This window comes from Pleurodeles waltl, chromosome 5 (genome assembly GCF_031143425.1).
Source record: "Pleurodeles waltl isolate 20211129_DDA chromosome 5, aPleWal1.hap1.20221129, whole genome shotgun sequence".
NCBI classification, from domain to species: Eukaryota; Metazoa; Chordata; class Amphibia; order Caudata; family Salamandridae; genus Pleurodeles; species Pleurodeles waltl.
In genome coordinates, this window is record NC_090444.1 from 1131322486 (window position 1) to 1131347363 (window position 24878).

The following is a 24878-nucleotide window of genomic DNA, read 5'->3' on the forward strand; positions in this document are numbered from 1 at the left end:
GTCTGAGACTGCTTAGAAAATTACAAATATTATTAACAGATTAGCAAAGTGTATATAAATGTACTGTAAATGTCAAGGATTTTAAAATTGAAAGCTACGGGTGTGGCCAACCAAGATGGCTGACAGGATGCATTTTTGAGAGGCTCCCGCATCCTCAATGAAGTACTTTCATTAATCTTGCCCAGCTGGGCACACAGTGACGGATCGCTAGCTTCTGCCCCTCCCCCCCGGTGCCCTGTGATTTTGCAGGGCTTCCGGATTGCGGCAGGGGACCGTTGGTCCATCGCTGGGGCGCACAGCCTAGCTGCTGTTGGCTGCCGGGGCCTGGAGCGAAGGCCCGGCTGGGTGCTGTGGCCTGGACCTGTTGCGGCTGGGGGCTCGCAGCCTAGAGTGTAGCAGTGCAGAGGAGGGAGTGCCGGAGGAAAGTGCAGCATGAGTGGGAGACGTCGTCTCCCATTGTCGCTCATGAATGGCCTAGTTCTTCTGGGCCGGAGTGTGGCCACGTGGTGTTGGAGTGCAGTGGGCTCTAACTGGTGTTAGCAGCCAGGGCCTGGTGTGAGGGCCCAGACCTGTTGCGGCCAAGAGTGTAGCAGTGCAGAGGAGGGAGTGCCGGAGGAGAGCACAGCAGGGGTGAGAGAGGTTGTCTCCCTCTGCCGTGCGGCCCGGTTCTCCTGGGCCGGGGTGCGGGTACGCCCACGTGGTGTGCAGAGGGACCTTGGAGGGGAGCAGCATAGCCGGGCCGGGCTTGGGGTTGCCCAGTTCAGTGGCGGAGGATGCATTGAGGGGACGCCGAGGCCCCTGAGGTGAACATGCTGGAGAAGAGCCCCGCTGAGGGGGCCTGAAGACCGACGTGGATCCTGTGCTAGGGCAGGGCTGGCCCTCTGGGGCCTGGAGCCAGGGATGCTGCCAGAAGCAGCTCCTGATGCTGCCTGGGCTTGTCCTGGGGGGTCCCTAGGTGGCACGACATTACCAGCAGCGGGAGAAGACACTGGGTCCTGAGGGTGTGCCTAGACCCCGGACCCTGATAGACCACCTGAAAGGCTGAGGGGGTGACACTGACTGCAGACTACGGGTGGTCGACCAGGATGTTTTGAACTGGTGGGGGTTGTCTCGTGCTCTCTGTGGCTTCTCCTGCTGTCAAATTTTGACTGTTGCGCCCATTTGAGCTCCCACTGATGGGTAAGAGCAAGCAACCGGCCCGCTGCAGGGCAATACCATGGAGTTTTACACTACCCCTGCTCTGTCGGGACAGTGGGACTGATGTGGGGTTGGTAACCCCTGTCGTAGAGCCCACAACAGCTGAATTGTTGGCGGTGATTCAGGGGTCTAGAGAGGCCCTGGAAGTGAAGAATGAATCAGTGGCAGTCGAGGTCAGTCTCCTCCGGGGGGACCTGCAAAAGTTATCCGACAGGGCGCACATCACGGAGGGCTCAATTTCAGAGCTGCGGACAGAGGTGGATACACTGCAGAGACAGATGGCGGAGGTTACATCCAAAGCTGGGACCCTCAAGGACAGAGTCGAGGACGCGGAGGGTAGGTCCCGCCGCAACAACATCTGGCTTATTGGGTTCCCGGAGTAGGCTGAAGGGTCATCCACAGAGGCCTTTGTGGAGCGTTGGGGTCCAGGAGGTGCTCAACCCAGTTGGACTGTCTCCAATATTTGCGATAGAAAGGGCGCACCGTGCATTGGTTGCTCCCCTTTGGCCCGGGGCATCTCCACGGGCGATCATAGCCCGTATACTCATCTATAAAAACGGGGATTGCATCCACCGGGCCTGTTGTGACAGAGTCAATTCACTTTGACAATCACAAGCTTTCAATAAATCTGGATTACGCCAACAAATTACAAGGATCGAGGAAGGGATTCTTGGAGGTCAAGGCCACGCTGCGAGCGTTGAACATACGCTATATGCTACAGTATCCTGCCTGGCTAAAGGTCCTCCATGGCGGCAAGTCCCATTTCTTTGATATGCCAGAACATGTGTGGAAATGGCTGGATATATTGGACAAGGTACCTCTTGGGGGAGTGAGATCCCGGAGGAAGGACGATGGTACTACACAGAGGGCCCGCAGGCCGACATGGAGGTCTCTGGAGGCCTCCGGACAGTTGCAGTTGTCACCTAGACAGGGGAGGAATCAGACCAGGGTTGAAATCCAGGAAGATGGCACAATGGCACTGACACAACAGGATGTGACAATTGGGTCCATGGAGACGGCTAATGCGGATGGGGCGATGGTTGTAGACACTGGCACTTGACTGTGCAACTGCTGGATGTATTGTGCACGCCATGTTTCTGACTTGTTCTCCCTCCTTTCCTTTTTACTTCCATCCATTCTTTTGTCCTATACAGAGCTCTGGGATGGCGAGTGCAGATTCCATAGGGGGGGCTGGTGGGGCTATGGATGCCTCGACTTGTAATACTTGGTACTGGTTGGGACGTTCTATGGTTTGGGGGTGCAACAGCTTCTCTCCACTATTAGTGGTAGGCCATGTTTCAGTGGGACACGAGTAGGCTGTGGGTCCTGACAGCATGGTACTTCATGGATGAGCAGTGGTTATTGTTTCATTTGTTTTGCTACCTGTCTGGGGACAGGGGTGTTGAGTGTTTTGACTTGTTTCATACTGCTGCTCCTAGGTTTAAGGGGCTGTGTTCATACAGTGCAAGCAATAATTCATACACATCTCTAATATCTGGAGGGGCATGGGAGGATGATGATTCATGGTGGTGGGACGGCTCACTCAGGCTGGGGGAGGATCGCAGATCACTATGGCGGAACGCACAAACATCTTAACCAGGAATGTCCGGGGCTTGACGTTATAAGGTTCATTCATTCCTCCGCCGTCATAAAATACAAATAGCTTACCTACAGGAGATCCATTTAATGGGGGAGGAGGTTCAGCGGTTGGGGAAGAAATGGAGGGGGCAGCTATACTCTGCAACTTACTCTTCTTATGCGAGAGGGGTTGCCATGTGGATTGCACCTGGGGTGCCCTTTAGACACACGTATAGTGAAGCAGATGTGGAGCGTCGTTATCTGTTAATCCAGGGGATGCTAGATGATAGAGAGGTTATACTGCTTAACACTTATGCACCCAATATTGATGATAAATTATTCTTCGTGCATTTACGAGAGTTATTGGAGGGCTGTATAGGGACACCAATCATATGGGCAGGGGATTTCAATTGTGTCCTGGATGGCCGAACAGATAGACACCCGCCGCGACAGGGCACTAAACTGCTGATGTCGACCTCGCTCGTAGCAGTTACGCGTGATTTGGGGTTCATGGATAGCTGGCGGGATTTACATCCAGAGGGTCAAGAATTTACATGTCATTCACTGATGCATAACACTTATAGCTGCCTAACAGTTCTGCATGGCTCTGGGGAGACATCACAGGAAGGGCGACAGGAGATGCTACAAGTGCAGCGCGAAGTACAGTTGGCATGGGATTCATTAGACAGGTGCACGCTTAGGGCGTATTGTCAGCGACTACATAGAGAGGGGGACAAGTCTGGGAAGCTCCTTGCATGGATATTGAGACGGCAACAGGACCTCCCCCCTATCCTGCAGGTCTGCACACTGAATGGGGGCTTTGTAACTAATCGGAAGGATGTCCTGGAGGTATCTGAGGAGCACCTTTGTCGAATGTACAGTGCGGAGATGGCAGGTCCACTTGAGTGGACTAGGGGTTACCTGAAGGGAGTTGGGCTGCCCAAGTTGGCCCCTGAGCTTGTGCAGGAACTGGACAGTGTGCTGGATGTGGAGGAACTGATAGTGGCTATTCAGGCTCTCAGCGGATCCAGAGCCAATGAGTAGCTTGTCGAGAATTCCTGTTGATCGATTGTCTGAACTGGGCCTCCACTGGGAATTGGAAGGTTTTCGATTCTTAGGTATATGGGTTGCCCATACGGAGGAAACATATAGACACCTCAACAAGGATAAGGTTATGACCAATCTCTAGGGATCAGTGGCATTTTGGAGTAGACTCCTCTTGTCGGTGATGGGTAGGGCGGCTGTGGTTTTTCTTCTGTGTTGCCTTTACTGATTCGGAATGCATGCTCCTGATCCATTCCTCCTTTTTCCGGAAGTTAGATAGTTTGCTTAACTCCCTGGTCTGGGCCGGACGTAATAATAGGGTGGCATTGTCAGTTCTTAAACAGGACATAGAGGATGGTGGTCTCGCCCTGCCTGATGTGCAGCGTTACTATTATGCGGCCCATTTACAACACGTGGTACGATGGCTGACAGTATCAGATAATTGTGGAAAGAGGTTGTTCCTTGGCATGTTGGGTGGTGCCTCCCTGGTGTAATTACTGATGAGGGGAGGAAGGTCGAAGGAGGGAGCTCCTTATCTGGTGATGCGGACTGCGGCAATCTGGGAGGCTTTTGTGAGTAAAGTGCTGGGTAGGGCACAGTTTGACAGGGATCTTGCTCCGTTCGGGGCGATCAACGCCGATATGTTTATGGATCGTTGGAGGGCAGGTAGCTGACAGACTGGTGGGGACTTTTACCCCGTGGAGGTGTTCATCGCGTTCCCAGAGGCTCAGGAAACTTTTGAGGTGGGGCAGGGCCAGTTTCTGCAGTATGCCAAGTTGGAAAATGTGGAGCAGGATATCTGGGTTGGCTTCCCGGCTGCCCCACAGCCATCCCAAGTGCTAGGAGGCTTGCCACGATTGGGGGGGAGGGGTGGCACCTGATTTCATTGTTCTATAAAGCTGGCAGAGGTGATCAGGTGCTACCCCAGTGTGTGGCAAGTGCTGCGAGGGAGTTGGAAGAGCCAATAAATTCGGATTGGGCACAAGCGTGTATGTTGGTGAAGAAAGTGTCCTGTATTGAGAGATTTAAGTTGTTCCACTTTAACTTTTTTTCAAAGTGCATATGTGACCCCAGGGGGCCTTAATCGAATAAATCCTGCTAGGGAGGCGAAGTGCGCAAGATGTGGACAGTTAGGCACAAGTTTTTTGCATTTAGCCTGGACATGCGTACGGATTCGGGGATACTGGGAACAGGTGCTTCTGAAGATAACAGAAGGGACTGGCATAACGATACCCTTGACCCCGAAGGCTTGCCTCCTGGGAGTGGTACCTAGACTCAGGGGGTCGACAGATACATCATAAAATGGCCCAACTAGCGCTGCTGTTAGCCAAGAGACGAGTGGCCATATGCTGGATGAGTGCTCAGGTTCCCCGGGAGGCATCATGGCAGAGAGATCTCCTTGAATGGGGAGTGGCGGTGGAAATGCATATGCTTAATACCCACAGGGACGGGGGGCCTCGGAGGCTGGGTCTTTACTACACAATTTTACAGAGGGGATGGGTGTGATTCTCCCAACAGCTCAAGTGAAGGCGAGTGATGTGCGGACACCACTGTTGTGTTTTTCTATGATTTTAACGTTTGCTGATGAATGGTGTGGCAAGGTGGACTCCATGTGTGGTCGTTGGGTCTCTTGGGCATTGATGTGCTTTGCAAAGCAGGGAGCCCAGCTCCGGTGGCTACGTAATCCAGGGTGGTATGCACTCTCCTTGCCCATGCTCAAGCCTCTGAAATTGTTCCTTCACTGAATTACCGAAATGCACTTCTTGTTATATTTTGTGTAATTCTAACGTTCAACCATGACTGATGCAAGACGTGATAAAAATACCAATAAAGAAAGTTTTTGTTTTTTTTAAATTGAAAGCTAAAAGTTAAATTAGTATCCTCAGATTGATTTGTGGGAACAGTGCAGGTGCACCAAACAGAATATAGTATAGATGATGTGTGGCTTCAAATGAATTTAGAAAATCTTCAACTTTCCTATTAAAATGTATTTTTTATTTATATTTGTTTGCAAATTCAGTAAACTGTTATCATTTGTGCATGTGTTTGATGAATTGTTTGATGAATGCTTCTTTCTGTATTTTCTGTGTATTGTTTTGTGTTTCAAATCATCAACAAAGTTTAGGCTGAGGCCCCAGGCTTCCAATAATGACTGTAGAGGGTTCCCAGATTCCATTACTGATTCAGTGGGGTCCCCGGGTTCCAGTACTGATAAATTAGGGGTCCACAAGACGTCAAAAGGTTGGGAACCACTGTTCTAAAGCCCCTAGTCAAAATATTCAGTAAATTCAGTACAATAAAAGCAGAGAATTTGGGTAGACCACATGAAAGGCAACTTTCTTTACAAATATGTAAACGATGTATCCTTTGCTCTTCTTTCTGTCAACGTTTACTTAGGTAAGTTCTAAAGACTGTACTAGGAGGAGACATGGTGTAAACCCTTCACTAGCACAATAAAGCATCATCAAACGGTCTGCCATCTGTTTTTGCCATAATGGAGCAATGAATTCTGGGACAAAACAATCCAAATTAGATCTCACCAGTGATGTGTCATAATAGTAATACAACTTTCCTATTCCTGATAATTATAGGGCCTCCAGCGTATCCCAACCCTCCTCTGTATTTCATAGCCATCTTACTTGCTATTAGGCATCTTTGAGATCAATAAAATAGATAAATCCATAATTGCTGTCGGGTTTGCTGACGTTCAGTTCTCACACAACTCCCTTTGCTAGCCATTTTAATTTCTGTGCATCAGGTAATTTTCTCTGTATTTATTTTTCTGCAGTGAGCATAAGCTGTTCTCTCCCAGATCACTGCTGAGGTTTACTTAAACAGTTCCTCATTCTTTCCACTCATTATTATGAACTTATCTGCAATACCAATTATTAATGATAAGCAAGCCTGTGTCATCAGGTCTTGGTGATTTCACCATAGGAACTTTACTGTCCTACATACAACAGCAGTGCTTTCAACATGGCCCCTACTTGTGGCCTTTAAGGCTTTTCACACCCACCACAGGTGCCCATTTGTTGGCCTCTCTCTCCTTGACATACTTTTTTTTAATCCTCTTGTTGGTTTAGGGGATAGCATCCCATTCAGTGAGAGGAAATGGAGATAGGCTGCGCTGTCACGGAGGCAGACCTCAGAGTTCTTTGCCCACTGATCTTTTTATGTTCCAGCCTAGCAGGCAGTCCAGCTCTGTGGTTTGCTAAAGAAATTTTGGGGATTTTCAGAAAGTTGGTCTAGGAATGTATTCTGCCCGTTGATTACCATTGGCTTTGTGGTTTGTAACTCACATTTTCTGCCTTTCTATTTCTGGGCTTTGTTTGCTTTAGCTTCTCCAGGTTCACGGTTATCCCTCCTGTTGCCCAAACAGTGTTTACTGCATTCTTCCACAAACTCAATTTCTGTAATCAGCCCTTTAAATCTTGTTTTTATATTTTCACACTTGCTGTACATTTAAAAGCAGAGGTCAAATGTCAAGCTGTGTCTTCGAGGTAGCTTAGTGTTTACTTAGCTTTTAGCTGCCTTCAAAGTGAGAGTATGTATAGGAAAGAGGAATGCGGGTTACTTGTTTTAACATAACCCTTAAACAGCAGATCATGAAACATGCAGATGACAGATTTTTATTTTAGCTAGATAGGTAACATGTATGTTATGTAAAGAGCTCTGACACCCTGAACTGGGATTAGTAGTGCTAGAAATGAAATAAAATAGTGGTACTTGTTATTTCTGTATGTATTGGGACAGACCAACAGACATTCTTACAGTGCATGCGTTTCTCTTATAAACAGGGACAGCACAGAGTCAAAAGCATGCCTCTATTAACCCCTTCGCTGCCAGGCCTTTTCTCCCTCAGGTCCCAAGCCTTTTTTTTTTATATTTGGGGCAGTTCTTGCTTAGGCCCTCATAAGTTTCTGTCCCCATAAGCTACCCACGACAAATTTGCGTCCTATTTGTCCAACATCCTAGGGATTCTAGTGGTACCCAGACTTTGTGGGTTCCCCTGAAGAAGACTAAGAAATTAGCCTAAATTCAGCAAAAATGATGCTTTAAAAAAAAAAAATGGGAAAAAAAGTTTGTGTTTGTTCCCCCTGAAAATCAACAAAGGGTTTGCAGTGCTAAAATCACCAGCTTCCCAGCTTTTAGGAACAGGCAGACTTGAATCAGAAACCCAATTTTTCAACCCAGTTTTGGCATTTTACTACGGCATAACCCATTTTTACTATTTTTTGTGCTTTCAGCCTCCTTCCAGTTAGTGACAGAAATGGCTGTGAAACCACTGCTGGATCCCAGAAAGCTAAACATTTCTGCAAAGTAGACAAAATTCTGAATTCAGTAAGGGAAAAAAAAACAGCAATTTTTCTCAACGTTTTACTCTGTAACTTTTTCCTGCAATGTCAGATTTTTGAAAGCAATATAAAGTTAGTCTGCTGGACTATTCTGGTTGCGGGGATATATCGGGCTTGTAGGTTCATCAAGAACCCTAGTTACCCAGAGCCAATAAATGAACTGCACCTTGCAATGGGTTTTCATTCTGTACCGGGTATACAGCAATTCATTTCCTGAAATATAAAGAGTGAAAAATAGGTATCAAGAAAACCTTTGTATTTCCAAAATGGGCACAAGATAAGGTGTTGAAAAGCAGTGGTTATTTGCAAATCTCTAAATTCCGGGGTGCCCATACTAGCATGTGAATTACAGGGCATTTCTCAAATATGCTTCTTTTTTACACACTGTCTGACATTTGGAAGGAAAAAATGTAGAGAAAGACAAGGGGCAATAACAACTGTTTTGCTATTATGTGTTCCCCCAAGTCTCCGGATAAACATGGTACCTCACTTGCGTGGATAGGCCTAATGCTCGTGACAGGAAACGCAACATGGACACATCACGTTTTTACATTGAATTTGTTTTGGAAAGTGCCTAGCTGTAGATTTTGGCCTCTAGCTCAGTCGACACCTAGGGAAACCAAGCAAACCTGTGCATTTTTTTAAACTAGACACCTAGGAGAATCCAGGATGGTGTGACTTGTGGGGCTCTCACCAGATTCTGTTACCCAGAATCCTTTGCAAACCTCAAAATATGGCCAAATAACACTTTTTCCTCACATTTCAGTGACAGAAAGTTCTTGAATCTGAGAGGAGCCACAGATTTCCTTTCACCCGGTGGTCTCCCAATAAAAATGGTACCTCACTTGTGTGGGTAGGCGTAGTGCCCGTGAAAGGAAATGCCCCAAAACACTATGTGAACACATCAAAATGATCAAATACTAAACTACCCGTTTTTGCAAGGGGGGGCTGCATTTTTGGTCCTGAGCTTAGCAGCCATATAGGGAAACCTACCAAACCCAAACATTTCTGAAAAATAGACACCCGAGGGAATCCAGGGAGGTGTGACTTACGTGGATCCCCCAATGTTTTCTTACCCAGAATCCTCAGCAAACCTCAAATTTACCTAAAAAAAGAAAAAAAATTATCACATTTTTCCAACATTTCTGTGTGGGATCACTGCACCAGGACAAATTCCCTACCACCCAACGTTCCCCTCCGTCTCTCTGTAAAAATGATACCTCACTTGTGTAGGTGGGCCAAATGCCTGTGACAGGGAAGAGCCAAAAACATGTTGAAATTGAGGGGGAACCAAAGCGGGTCCAAAAGAGCAGCTTGAAAAAAAAACATTTTTAGGCTGACAAGTGGGGAAGAATTTTTATCGATGTAGATGGGACAATGCTGGGTGGTAGGAATTTTGTGGATTCCTGCAGATTCCAGAAGGTTGCATCACAAAAATGTGGAAAAAAATTGTAATTTCCATCAAAGTTGGAGGTTTGCTGGGCATTGTGGGTAAGAAAATGGTGCGGTGTGCATGTGAAGCACACCACTCTGGACTCACCCAGGTGTTTCGTTTTCAGATGTGTCCAGGGCTTGTGGATTTTTCTACATGGCAGTGTCCCAAAGTCCAAAAAGTGCAGCCCTCATCATTCCAAGTGGGACGATTTTGAGAGTTAGCCAAGCTCTCATGGCCCAAATGTAAAACCAAAACCCCAAATAATCTAATGTCCTCTTGCTTGCCGTGGGGAAAGATGTTTTAGTGTGCGGGGGGAGAGCTGAAAGACTGTTACCCCCTTCAGTTGGGGTAGGGGCATAACCATGCCCCTACTGGTTGGTAGCCACCACAACACTATTATTTTTTTTTAGACTTCCTGCCCCCTTCCCCCCCCCCCCAGGTGTGGATCGGGGGTAATTGCCCCATCTGCCCACTGGTGGGCAGAACAACTTTGGCCCCATTTATTTAGGGTGGGGGTATGGCCATAACCCCACCCTAACAAAAACACACACTAATCCCTGGTGCCCAAGTTGTTTCTGCCCCCCGGGTGCAGAAATGGGCAAAAAAAAATTGTCACTCCCATTGCCCAAGGAGTCGCTCCCCTTATCAATATAAATAAAATTAAAAAAAAAAAAATCTCTGGTGCCTAATGGCTTCTGCCCCCCTGATCTGCCCCCAAGGCAGAAACAGCCTAATAAAAAAATGGGCCCCAGGGAGCGACCCTTGCCTAAGGAATCGCTCCCCTTATCAATAAAGAAAAAGAAAAAAATCCCTGGTGTCTAATGGCTTCATTATTGGGGGAGGGGGGAGGGGGGGCAGAAATGGCCTTAGATTAAATGCCCCCCTCCCCCTTGGGAGCAACCCTTGCCCAATGGGTCACTCCCCTTCTTCATTTACACAAAGTAAACAATGGCCCTCATTACAACCCTGGCGGTCCAAGACCGCCAGGGCTGTTTTGGCTGAAGCACCGCCAACAGGCTAGTGGTGCTTCAGAGGGGATTACGCAGTCGCACCGCCGGGCCGGCGGTTTCCCGACAAATTTGCCCCGGCGGTGATAATCCACTAGGGCAGCGCTGCTTGCAGCGCTGCCCAGGGGATTACGAGTCCCCGACCGCCAGCCTTTTCCTGGCGGTCGGCCCTCAGGGGGAGCGCCAGCGCTTCCTCACGAGGGCCTATACCAGGACGTATTGGTTACGGCCTCTTAACTTCAGTTTTTATCTTTTGGCAAACTGGAGGGGGAAATAAAAAAAATTTAAAGCCTTCTCTTCTCCTGCAATTTGCTCCTTAGAATGAAAGCAGATAATGTGCAGGCGCTGCTAAACGTGTCACAGTGTCTGAAAATTACACCGGGACCAGTTCAGCATAGGCAAAAAGGCAAAAGTTGTTCTTCACAAACAAAATTCCATCATGGCTCTTCTAAGCAACTCAAGCCACCTCTTCCTTCCCTATCTTTTGAACAAACTCTTCCAGGAGCTTACTTTATTTTTATACAGCAAATGCAATGACACCAGGACAAGAAAAACTTATGGAGACATTAAACCCACGCTAATGCTTCAGTTTACATTGTAAACCGACAAAAAGAACAATTCTATTACTTGCACTAGGAGATTACGCACACTGCATACACCATTATGTACATTTTCACCCCTGCTCCATGTTAAAATACAAAGTATGGCTATTGTTTACTACCACCACAACTTTATCACCCTGCTTCGGGGCACACACGCCAACAACACACTTATCAGTCATTTTAAACTACACTTACCAGACCAAAACAATACATTTGTGCAGCAAGTACAGTGGCACCATCTATCAGTACCAATTTATTGTTCAGTTAATTAAAACATAACAAGAAAGCACACTGGATAACATTTGCATTAAAATTTGTTAACATTTGAAAACAAAGTAAGGAGGAAGAGGAAAACCAAAAACCTGTTTCAGCAAGAGATGCTTAGGTTTCCTTTGGCCCCCACATGCACCGTTCTGTCCGCCCCCAAATGACTGGGCTGGCAGCCACCTGAGAATTGTCACGTATTTTGCACATCTAGCCAAGGTTGAAGCAGCCAAATGCGAAAAACTGCGATTGGATGCCTCCATGCATGTCCGCACCCCCAGAGCCAAAGCTACTGAAATTATTAACTGTCTCCTATCACCTGCTAATATGGGACAGCAGCACAGAAGGTGTAGCCAACTTTCATGATGGTAGGAGCAGAGCCTACATGCTCTTTTGTACCTATGTGCAGGCCAGGTAGAATTAAAGTCCTTGACTGGCAGGACTAATGTTCGCATATACAAAATCTGGTGCAGAGTTCCTTCGTTTATTGCTTCTAGGAGGTATGGTTGAGGGGCTCCGATCAAATAAGAATTGTTTAACGCTGGCACTGTTGATGGTGACTTGGCTGATAGTAGATCGTGCTCCCTTATGGAGTCCCTTTGCTCTTCTGTTGATTGATTTTTTCCAAGCAGTGAATGTCACAGTGTCTGCCAGCTGAAAGTAGTCACCCATTTCAAAGGTCGTCAGTGCTTTACTTATCTGCGTAAACCACAGGTTGCCAGGAGTTTCAAAAATAGTTCTCAAGTGGGGTTTTAAAGTGAGTAAATTGGCCTTTCTGAGCCTGATGTAAAATTTAGGATGGCAGCTTGACAATCTATCTGCTACAACACTAGGCCCATTTTCAACCTGAGCCTGGAGCGAGGGGTGTATTTGGGTTGTTTGAAGATTTTTAAATATGCTCTACAGTGAGCTTTTTATATAGTGGGTTCTAAAGATCCAGGAAATGCCAGGTAACCATACTGCAGAGCAGGAAGTAGAGTCGCCTATACTACCCCTAATATTGGGGCTGCTGAGGCGCTTCTTAGTTACTCCGTTGGGTGATTCCACATGAGATGGCAGCATCTTTTTGTCTGAACGCGCTTTTCGGTATCCTGCCATGTTATTTTCTGTGAACCACACCAACAGGTAATTATATTTCCTGGCTATGCTAATGGTCTGGCTTCCCAGCTGATGATCTTTTTGTTCTTTTACTTTTCAAATATGAGGACTTTTATTTTTTCCTGGTTAACTTGAAGCTGATTAGCCATGTGGAAACTATTCAGGGCGTTTAGAGTTCGCTGTAGGCCAGTTTTTGTGAGGTCCATTATCACAATGTCATCGGCATATTGGATGATTTGGAGTTTTGGGGGCCAATCCTTGGTAGAAACAGGCTGCTGGCCTTCAGTTGTTTCTCTAGGTCTGCAGTGTACAAATTAAAATGTAGTGGGGCCAAAATGTAGCCCTCCTTTAGGCTTCTGTTGGTTTCTATTTTCTGTGATAATGTTCCTGGATCTGTTAAAACACGGACCCAAGTGTGGATGTACAGTGAGATGCTGGTGCTTAGGAGTTGTGTAGGAATGCCCCATGCTGACAGCTTCCTCCATAGTGTTTCAAGGTCTAACCTGTCAAAGGTCACACTGTAATTAACGAAGCACCAGAATAGTGGCTGGTGATTGGTGTTAGCTGCTTGATGCTGGAGTTATGAAAGTGACACAATATTGTCCACTGCTGAGGCCCCAGGTCTGAAGCCAGATTAGAAGAACGTCTGGATTTGACACTCCTGAACCCAGGCTTCTAGTGGGCCCAACAGCAGTCGAGCGTAGATTTTTGCCTCCACATGCAGGAGATCTTTTAGACGATAGTTTGAAGCTAATGAGCGCTCCCCCTTTTTGAAGACTGGACAGAGTATAGACCCTGTACAAGAGTCCGGGATGATGGTCAACTGATGTGCGCTGTTAAAGAGCAGAGACAGCTTTGCTGCCCATACTGATGGAGAGTATTTGAACAGAGAAGCTGATGGGCTGTTTGGCCCTAGGGCCCGTCCTTCCTAGTACTCTTTATAACATTTTCTATCATGCTGATGGAGAGATGCTTCAGCTCCACACTTTTTGCCTCGCCAGGTGCAACTGGCTGATCTTCTTCGCTCACTAGGTGTTCTTCAACCATTAAGGGGGCCTTGCACTGTGAGGGGGGGATGGATGCTGATTCTTGTCAAACCTGTTGCTGTCCGAGTCTGGTTCGGAGGTCGTGTACAAGAGAGTGACGTGAGAGAACCATACAGTCACTGCTACACCATTCTCCCTTGACTTGTGGCCATTCTTTAGCTTGTTTACATGCTCCCAAAAACGGGCGTGATTAGGGTCCTTTAGGAGCTAGAATATGGTTTCCCATTCTTTATGGTCTTGTGCCACCTTGTGTTCCCATATTTGTTTTTTGAAGGATCTTCTGTTTTTTTTTTATCTGAGCAGCTGTGTCCTGTGTGGGCTCTTGTTTATGTATACATAGGACTCCATTAAGTGCCAGCCTTGCCTTGAGAAAATTTTTATCCAGCTGAAATGTCATACTTCCCGGGCGAGATGAGTAAGCACCTGTTGGCTTACCATGTAGCAGAATGATTAGGTCGTCCACCTACTTCGCCCACCATTCGAGGTTCTGGGTAGGCTCCAGAGACTGAATTTTTAACCATAAGTTTAATTTAGATGAATGCTCTGGTCTCCATTTAATTCTTCTTACCAAGTGTGCCTTCTCTGTGCCCCTTACGGCCCCTACCATGGTGTACTGCTCTGCCGCCTGAGCTTGTAGGTCAATAATTCATTTCGGGGGATTATGATCGCTCTCTGTCCTCTCAGTGACTACAAAGTGGCTAAGTGTCTGCATGAGCTCTTTTGAGAAGAACGCATAATCAATAGTTGAGCCTCCCTTAAAGAATGGAGGAAAGGGGCAACCTTTCAGATTGTTCATATACTCCTGTCGGGTTGAAGATAATCTGAAGCTTGTAAGAAAGTTTTGTAGTAGTTGGCGGCCTCTGTCCCGGGGAGAGTCCTCTAGTTGTGCATCTAGACCACTTACGTTAAAATCTCCCAGCATGACTATTTTGTGACCAGGGTGACTGAAGATGACTGTTTCCAGGTTCTCCAGGAGTTCGAGAATTGTCACTACCTTTGATTTCCTTGGAGAGTTTATGTAGCAGTTAATTAGTATCAAGTCTGCTTTTTCTCAAAATTCACACCGCTATTGGGGATTATTTCAGCCATTTTGCTGTTGATAGTCAGCTCAGTGATGCCAAACAGACTGAGTGCTTGAAGAAGGTGGGTAAGCCACCAGAAAAATATCCAAAAATACTTGGACGAGTGGCTGGCTAGAAGATCTCGTAGTTGCCTGGCAAGTGAGATGGAGCGCATTCCCAAGTTTCTTGCATACAGATGATGTTAGAGTTTAAATAGGACATTGCGTCGCTGGATCTGCTGTTGCTTCTGAGGCCTGCCACATTCCATGACAAGATTGACAGGCATTTGTTTAGGTGAGCACAAAGGGTTGTGCTCTACGCTCCACTTGGTGCTAGGACATATACTTTGGTTCTACCCAGTCCCTCTGCTTGCTTTGTGGGAATGATTGTGTGACCGTGTGGACTTCTTTTCTGTTTTCCCCGCAGACTATGGTTATAGTCTGTGGGGCCTCTGTTGTAGGGGTCCAGTGATTTCTCCCCCCACTTGAGCCTCTTAAGACAGATTTTAAGGACAGTGTTTAAAAGGATAAATGGGTATTTGTCAAGCAGGGGATGTATAGTTCAATGCCCCAATCTGCAAAGCTCTCTTTTGCGTTCCAAACTGCAGCCCCTGTGCTGTGCTTTTCCAGGTTGTTTTTGTAACCTCTTTGCTAGTTCTTTAGGAACAGTGGCTCAAACCTGACCCAGTCAATGTCTTCTGAGGTGATGTGCCTGAGAGCCTGCACATAAGAGAATAACCGCAGTAAGTTCCTTCTGTTTAAAATGTCTATGAGGTTTAGTGAGGGATGAAAATGAGTTCCAGAGGGTCCTGTTCTGGTGTGTCATGTCCAGCTGGCAGCAGGCCCAGTCTGGACCCCTGCTGAATACTTGGCACTCTAGCCCAATGAGAGGTATCCGTGCCAGAAGGGGCATGATGAGTTGTATTTGCCACTAAATAGTGGGGCAGCTCTCTGCTGCTTGCATAGCTTGTTGTGCCTGCTGACTATGAGCTCTGATTGTTGTGCACTCCTTGTGCCAGTTTGCGGATCATGATAATTTTCCTGTGTGCTATGTGGACTACAGTACTCCCTTGCGCCCTCCTTGCTCAAGCAGGCTGTTGTAATCCTTACTGGGATTGTTTGTGGACAAGTCCTTAGATCTTGGATTCTGTGAGGCTCCCTGGTATATCTGCTGGACCTCTTTTGCCATTTTCTGGTGGTGGACTACGCCCAACGACTTCTGCTGCATCATGATCCCTAGGAGGAACTATCTTTGCGGCTGCTATGTGTTCTTGTAGTTGAGGCGGTTGTGATGACCTGGGTGTATCAAATTTTGGTGTGTGCGCTTTGAATTTGGCTTTCCTTTTCCTCCGTAAAGGGTCTGGCAGCAATTCTGCTGGCCTTTTTGTGTTGTGCGTGCTTGAAAGTGGCACAGCAAAGCTGTTCCCAGTTTGACTTCCGGAACTTCAGGGCGGTATTTTTGTGCCTTTTGTCCGACCTCATTTGGCTTCTTTGGTTCCAGTCTTGGTCTTTTAGTTTCATCTTCCCTCTCCTTGTAAGGCCAATTATTAAAACTTGAGTAGGTTTTGAGGGGGTGTTGCTTGATAATGTTGAGTCACCATGATTGGTGGTGACAACTTCAACATTTGGGTCTAGTTTTTCATATTTGCAGGGCTTTGTAACCCTACTTGGGGAAGAGGATGGTATCGGAGGTTAGGCTATTTACCCCAGGAGATGTTTGAGAAGGGCTACCTGGGGTTTCCGTTGATTCTGCTGTATTTGGACCTAGACCTTTGGCTTCATGGACTGGTTGGCACATTTGGCAGGGCAGGTGTTGCCACTATAGTTTGGTCTCTTCTTGCTGTCGTCTTGATTACTCAGACTAGATCAGTCATATTAGGTAGTGAGCTTAGCTTGTTGATGATTGGGAAGCAGGAACATTGAGCTCCCTTCTTTGTTGCCGTAAAGTGGCTCTCCATGTGCATTACCTTTGCTCTAATTTCAAGTCGGTGTGTAGCCAGGGACTGAATCAAGTCAATTTGCAGCTCCATCTTGTTTGACTGCCAGAGAAGCACCCTTGCCAGAGTGTCCTGCGAGGCTCTGATTGCCGCCAGCTCTTGTGCATCTGTGCTACGCCCAGGTCTTGATCCGCCCCCACCCTCTCCAGAGTGCATCTTTGCTGATATAGCGCAGCTAAGTGTTCTGTCAATCTGCTCCTCAATGTTATTGAGGAACTGTTCGGACAGTGCCAGAGCTCCTGGTCTGTGAGACTCGTCCTGCCCTGGTTGGTAAGCAAGGTTTTTAAATCTTCCTCGAGTATGTGAGATGTGTTTAAGGAGTCAGATGCTGCCACTGACTCCTTGTACCAGATACTACACAAGTTTGCAGACTACTTGGACAATGGTCTTCATCTTGTGTATTTGATATCCGACCTGCATATGAGGGGAGCAGGCCACAGGTGGGTTTAATCGCTGAGCAGCTTTGTTTTCTGTTGTAGTGAAATCTCTGTTCAGTGGTGGTGATGTTGCCGTCCCTGCTTGAGAAGGGGAGTCGCAGAAGGTGTAGGGCTCATGATGACCAACTGTTAGGGCAGGGCATGAGAGGGATCTTTGCACATTGAGCCCCCCTGTAAGTGTCTCTGCTGAGGCAGTGGCATGCGCAGGACCTAGCCCCAAGTAGTTTGGTTAGGTGACTAATGCTTCCGTTGTATGTGGCCCGGCAAGAGCTTTCGCCCGCTCTAGACCCTCAGCTGCTGGCTTGCAGAGAAATCCGATTATGGAGTCCTTTCTTTCAGGTCAGACATGTATTACTGTGTGGTCTAGGGGGTCTCTACTACTTCCGTCAAGCACCCTAACAGCCAGTGGGGGTGAGGTGTTTCCCCCCCATGTGTTTAGGTTGCAGGGTTGAGCAGTCTCCCATCCCTTGCTGGTGCGTACTATATTTCCCTTTTTGGCATCACCAGCTGGGACCGAATGCACCTGTTGCTCCTGTTGTTCCCGTCTGGTCTGTAGTTTGTGCTCTGGGTGTCGGGTACTAGGCACTGTCATCAGCTGATTCAGAGCGCCGCCACACCTCTAGGCCAGCTGGTCTACAGCTTACACTGTTAAAATGGTGGAGGGGCATGGGCACATGGCCTGGACCGTGGGTGGTGTTGTTGAAATTCTGGACATCTAAAAGTCTGGCAGGCTAAAGGTGTGGAAGTCCTTAGGAGTGTTGACGACTGGTTGTGGACTGGATGAGGGCTGGTTCGTGGACTGAGGCTCAGACTCAGACGCCTCTTGCATAAGCACATCTTCTTGCTAGGGCTGCGCCGCCTCACCTCCCCCTGCTGTCCCCCAGTGGTCGGGAGGGGCACGAACACGCAACTTTTGCTGAGTTCTGATAGGGCTGTGCCACCTCACCTCCCTCGGTGGCCCCTGGTGGCCAGGAGGGGCAAGAGCATGCAGTTTGTACTGAGTTATAATGGATCTGCTGAGGTCGAAGGCTGCTCGGTGATGTCTGCCTGGGAGCTTACAATCTGACTGATGGTCATGCCAGTATTCACACTGCAGGGGTGTCTGGGGCGCATGGAAGGTGAATTCTGGTGATACCGAAGGCGGTTCTGTAATTCAGAAGCTAGTGGGAAGACAGCCTAATCATAGAGGTCAATGGCACATCTTCCCCCAGGGGTTACGTCTGCACCGGTACACCAAATTGCTTATCAAAGAAATCTCCCTTTAGTGCTTCCGAATGACCTCTCCCACAGTTCTTCCAAAACACGTTCACGCAGCCTATCAAGAGTCCTGGCATTTCCCACAGCATTCTCAACCTGTACAGACGGCTCCTGGCTTCAGTTTGCAAATTGCAGTTTCACAGCAAGGATTCTGACATTCCTGCTCTGACGTTATGTAAGTTTTGTCCGTTGGAGTGTGGGTCCTCAAGTGAAAGTCAGTCAGATTGGCATCCCCGTAGTCCAGTGGCATCATCTACATATTCCTCTTCTCTCCCTAAACATATTCCTCTTCTCTCCCTAAACTCACCTCAACTCTCCCAACTCCCCCATGCTCTTACAAGGTCCTAACTTCCATTCAGGCCTGCAAGTCTAAAAGTTCCAGGATGAGAATTTCACTCCTGTGTGCAGCTATGCACAAATGCAGAAGTTGCTACTTGTAAAGAAACAGACACTACAATCTTAAACCACTCTGAGAATCCGTCCTCCGCCCACCCACAGGTCTAAGCCCCTCTCCCTCTGCCTTTCCAACTTCAAAGCTTCACAATCTGCCTTTGGGTTCTTTTAACACTTTGCCCGACACTGTATCTACTTACATCTCACTACACGCTCTAACAATTACACTGTTCCTTTACAGCCTTTCACTATGGACAACAATTAAATACATAAGCTCTTTCAAGCCTTGTCTTTCACTTTTAAATCACATAAGTAACACAACCAGGGCTCTTGCTTTTTATTACTTTTGCAGTCCTAGCCTATACAACATCACTTAGTGTGCCTTAATTGCAGTAGCACCTTATGCCAAGATAAGATCAATATACAATAATACTTTGATGATCCACAATAAAATACAGCAGCATATTCAATTAATACCACTACAACACACAACCTCTGTCTCTGACCATTTTTTCATTAAAATAGAATTTTCCTACTTGTGTTATCATCTCTAAACTACACCAAAGTGTTCTCTCGAAAAAACAACAAATCCTCATCAGTAATATTTCATAAAACTAGCATATGTCTCTTTCGCCCCTCCGTACCTTTTGCACACATGTCATTCTTTCTATTTGTGCAACACGTGCAGTCATACAAGGACAATTTGGCATCAAGCACATATTGAAAACAAAGTACTGCTTCTGTTAGATTTTTTTTTTTTTTTTTTTTAACAAGACACATGGATATCATCTCCTCGATCTCTATGCTACTGTACTCTACGCCACTGGTCTCTGCGCCATTTTACTCTGTGCCACTGCACTCTACAAGAGTCTACTGTGCAACATTGCACTCACCACCACTGAACTCTCCGCCACACTACTCTGCACCACTGTACTGTAAGGCAATGTACTCTATGTTACTATGGACCACTGCACTCTTCGCCAATGCACTCTACACCACTCCAGTCTATGCCACTTCTCTATGCCACTCTGCAGCTCTTCACACTACACCATGTCACTCTACTCTGAGACAATCTATACCACTGTACCACCTATGCCACCGCGCTCTAGGCCAGACTACTCTGAAACACTACACTCAATGCCTGTGCACTCTATTCTGCACCACTCATCTCTATGCCAATGCACTCTATGACACTGTGATTTACTCTGCACACTGCACTCCCCGCCACTGCACCCTACGCGACTCTAAGCTACATCTCTGCACTCTATCCTACACCACTCCATTTTTCACTGCACAACTTCACTCTACTCTGAAACAAATTAACCTACGCCTCTGCACTCTGCGCCACTCTACTCAAAAGTGTGCCACTTCACTTTACACCATTGCACTCTATGCTACTCCACTACTCTAGGCCATTCTACTAACTCTACTCCATTGCACTCTACACCACTTTACTAAAAAACAATGCACTCTAAGGCCCTGCACTCTATGCCAATCTACTATGCACCACTGTACCTAACACCACTTCACTCTAGGCCATTCTACTCCACTCTACAACAATCCACTCTATGACTCTCTCCTCCATTAAACTCTACTTCACCCTATGTCACTCCACGCTATGCAGCTTTAATCCACTCTATTCTACGACACATTACTCCACTACACTACTCCATTCTACGCCACTCTATCCCATGGCACTGCACTCTATGCCACTTCACTCTACAACACTGTACTGCACTTTATGCACTCTATGCCATTCCACTCTACTACACAACTCATCTCTGTGCCACTCCACTCTGACAATTTACTCTCCTCTCCGCCACTCTACTCCACTCAATGCAACACCCTCTAAGCCACTCTGCTGTATATCACTCAACAACACTCTATACCACTTCACTCTGACACTTCTCCAATGACACTTTACACCACTCAACACTACAACACTTAATGCCCTTCCACTACTCCCTCCACAACACTAAGCCACTCCACTCTATGCCACTCCATAATACCCCAATCTACTCAATGACACTCTACGTTACGACACTCAACTCCACGTCACGTTAGCTATGCTGAACAGCTTCGATGCTGGTGTACAACATGGCTAAGTCATATTGACAAAGCTAATAGCACTAGCATAGGCGAGACCTACTGGCTCTGCCAAAGCTTCTGTAAGTATGGAACTCTGCAGTATGCAAATACCTCTGGCTAATGCAGATGCATTTCTCCTCAATTTCTTTATACAGGATTGAAACTGGTTCATGTTGTCCACCTCTCAAACTATATTCCTTTTACAGAATGTATAGGCAAGTTTGATATAGTAGTAAAACAGACAAATGCCAGGGCACTCATGAATATAGAAATCGAAGTTAGTGATGTATCGGATCCTCAGTGTGGAAAGGCAATCACACCATCCATAGTTCAGAAAGATTTATTTCTTGAAGCACAAAGTTCATCATAATCATTGTAAATCCTCTTAGAATTTCACATAAGTCTAGCCACCACAGGCTAACTTCGATTTCTATATTCATGAGTGCCCTGGCATTTGTCTGTTTTACTGTTAGTTTCCCTGGAAACATTGGAGGATTAAGGAAGATCATCTTGCCAGGAGCACCTTGCTATAATTGAAAAGTGGATATTATTATATGGACTTACTGTGAGCGCCCATTTCCTATGACTCTCTTCCTAGGTGCTTTCGTTTGAAAGTTTGATATAGTAGGAAAAAACAGTAAATCCTGCATCATCGAAGCACACAGCAAGGTGTACTCAGTGCCCACCATCTCCTGCACAGCTGGTATGGAGGTGAGGGTAAGTCCTTCATGGTTCCACCTTCTTTTCTCATACCCATATTTAGAGCCCTACATCAAGGGCCTCTCTATGTTCCTCTATTTCTCTTCCAGCCTAAATTATCTCTTGTGCCCAGTCCTACTCCCAAGTGTCCCACTCTCACGCATCTGTGTATCTCACTTTCAAATGTATTTTAATTCTAACTCACATAACTTGCTTCTACCTTCTATCTTATACAGTCTGTTTTTTTATATTTTCATGTCAGCAAATCTACACAAACCTTCCCATTTCACCTCTGCATTCCCACCCAAAACACATCAATTGGTGATGAGGAGGCAGCACGTGATTCCTCACTGAAATGGCAGACAATAAAAGTAATAGCTGGACAAAAGGTGCTCTACAGCACTTTCACACAACAAATTCTGTACTTCCTTCCTGTTACATGTCAGTTTGGCTTTCAAAGATATTTGATGAAAGTTGGGGTGACGCAGATGGACATCTTCCTGACAAGCTCTAAGAAAAAGGATGGCACACTAAGAAGTTGCTATGGCTCTAAAATGAGTGAGAATGATAATGACTGATTGGGTGGATTATTACTTTACTTTCCCATGGTGGTGGTCACCAGGAAAGCATTTTGTGGAGCAGGATAGGGTTGACTATGAAAAAAGTGAGCTGGAGCAACACATCGTGCATGGACCTTGGAAACTTGGCAGGCAGGGTTGATGATGAGTCCCTGTAAACCTGAAATTATAGGCCCTCATTACAACCCTGGCGGACGGTGGTATTTTGGAGAAAGGTACTGCCAACAGGCTAGCGGTACCTTTCCCCAAAATATGCCAAAACACCAATGTACCACTCAGTCCGCCAGGGCAGTGACAGCCGCCGCGCTGGAGACTTGTCTCCAGCCAGGCGGCCGTCACTGTCATACCCGCGGGATTATGACCCCATCTACCGACATGGTTTACGTGGCATTCGTACTGCCACAAAAACCATGGCGGTAGGCACTATCAATGCAAGGGAATTCCTTTCCTGACACTGATAGGTGTCTCCCCCGCCCCCCTTCCCAGAGTCCGCCCGCACCCTACCCTCCCCAACATACACGCACATTCATGCACCAACATACACACGCATACACACACATACCCACATTCATGCATGCATTCACACATCCACACATACACTAACATACATACAAGCACACACGCCTTCACACAACACAACATACACGCACACTCACACCCATTCATGCACACACCCATTCCAAACGCCACACAACTGCATGGATGCACATGCAAACATACACCCACACACACAACATTCCCACCCCCTCCCCTGTCGGAGCACCCGACTTACCTGCTTGCTGGGGGTCCTCTGGCAGGAGACAGGACATGGTGCTGCTGCCAGCAGAACACTGCCAGGCCATATCATGGATCATGATACGGTCTGCGGCAGTCTACTGGCGTGGCGCTGCCCAGCAACAGCGCTACCTTACCGCCATCATGACCGTAGCCGGAATTCCACCAGCCTTCTGGAGAAATTCCGGCTACAGTCATAATATGGTGGACCATAGGTAGCCGCGGCAACAGTGTTTTGTCGGCCGTCGCCATGGCTGTAGGCAGTCATTACCGCCATTGACATAATGAGGGCAATAGTTACGTCCACAGACACAAATGAAGAGACATAACCATGTTATGGTACATTGATCTTTCAAGTACAACATCTACGGACCCATCATGTACTTCACGAATAACATATTTATGTACTTCCTGAAGAACATATTGGGGTAATCGTTACACTGTCGTTAAGGATGAACCAAGAAAAAATGCACATAAGATTTCTTCATGAGAAAGCCAGCTTCACCCAAAACTAAGACAGGTAAGTAAAATATCGAATAACGAGTGTTGGACTGTGTGTGCAAAGTCCACGTGTTGATGGGCACCCCTAACAAGAGAAGAGGAGAGAATCTTGTGAAAGAACCCCCATTCTTTACACGTGGAGATCTGTCCTCTTGGGGGCTCCGCATAAGGGCAGCTCTACAACAATGCATGGAGAAGGAGGAAATACTACTGCCCGACACAAATGACTATTAAAGTGAGAAGCTGACATCATCTTGGTAGCCCAAAAAAACAGACAGAAAAATGTAAGTGGTCACACCTGAAGCACATCGTAATACTACACAGGCACAATTGTGACAGGCATGCGATGAAGTTGCAATACAGAAAAGCTGACGGAAATATTGGAGTTGGGTAATCAGTAGCTAAAACTGCCCGACTCCTGAAAAATCACATGGTCTCTAACTATGCTGGGTTGCAGAATGAACGTAAGAATGTCAACAGCTATGCCCGTTTCAGGGCAGCAAGAGTAAATAAATAGCCATTATTTGTTTTCCAATAAAGACGCAACCCCTATGCGCTACGTACCTTATTTGGATCCTGGCGAAACATTTTTCCCCAATTTCGACTGTATTTTTCAGAAGGAAAATGAGTGTCAGAGGGTAACTAAAAATGAAAAACATTAATTGGGCATCGAACCATAAAACACAGTTTACTAGCCCCAAAACACTGGTACCAGGAACATGAGAGGGACTAGTGTGTGTCATCTACGGCACATGCCCAAAACATAAAACACTGCTCACCAGTACATACTCGCCTAAATCCGAGACGCTGCTCACCAGGGACAGTGCTCGCAGGAAGTGCAGCGCTACCATGATGCGTTTGTGATAACTAACATGCGCAGTTGTACACAAAGAAATACAACGCCATTATAACTCTAAATGACGCCCATAGCAGCAGAAAGCCTGAATAAAATCTGGTTTCTGTACGAGGGCGTAAAAGTTTCTTAAGTTGATGGGAAAGCCTTAAAGACTGATTGAGCAGCATGCGTGATAACTGCCGAGCTCGTTTTTCGTGCAGCACTTCTTGTGAGGATTGTTGTGGAGGGGGTTCCAAGCGTCTCGAGTTGTTCTCTGCCTTTTTATACTCTCCTTCAGCACAGCCCCTTTGTGCGCAATAAAATACCAGCAGTCCTAAAGTGGAATGAAAAGGGGGACGGGTGGGTCTTTGAAAGAAGTGAGGCAAAGGAAGCGTAACCTGGACTCCATTCCAAGAGGTGTGACCTATGTAATTAAGGGCGTAGCTTAACACTTCAGCAGCTGAGTTCCCATTCCCAACCAGTGCTGAGCCCGGTGAAGTTTGCATGGGCGAGCGCAAAGCGCTCCGTCCCCTGTAGTAATCTCTCTTTGGGCTTCCAACCACGCCCATGTCACATCAGTCACTTTCATTGGTTCTTGGGCTTGCCTTTTAAAATCCGCTTGCTTTCATTTGT

At 46.8% G+C, this 24878-nt stretch overlaps 1 protein-coding gene across 2 annotated transcripts in view; it reads right to left on the bottom strand.

The window, feature by feature from the left end:
- Positions 1-24147, bottom strand: part of LOC138296311 (zinc finger protein 398-like) — a 98022-nt gene extending 73875 nt beyond the window's left edge. For both annotated transcript variants that reach the window (XM_069235337.1, XM_069235336.1), the window contains exon 1: positions 23975-24147. In XM_069235337.1, coding sequence (XP_069091438.1) covers positions 23975-23998 — 24 coding nt within the window. In that variant the 5' untranslated portion in view covers positions 23999-24147. The remainder of the gene's footprint in view (positions 1-23974) is intronic.
- Between the last annotated feature and the right edge of the window lie 731 nt (positions 24148-24878).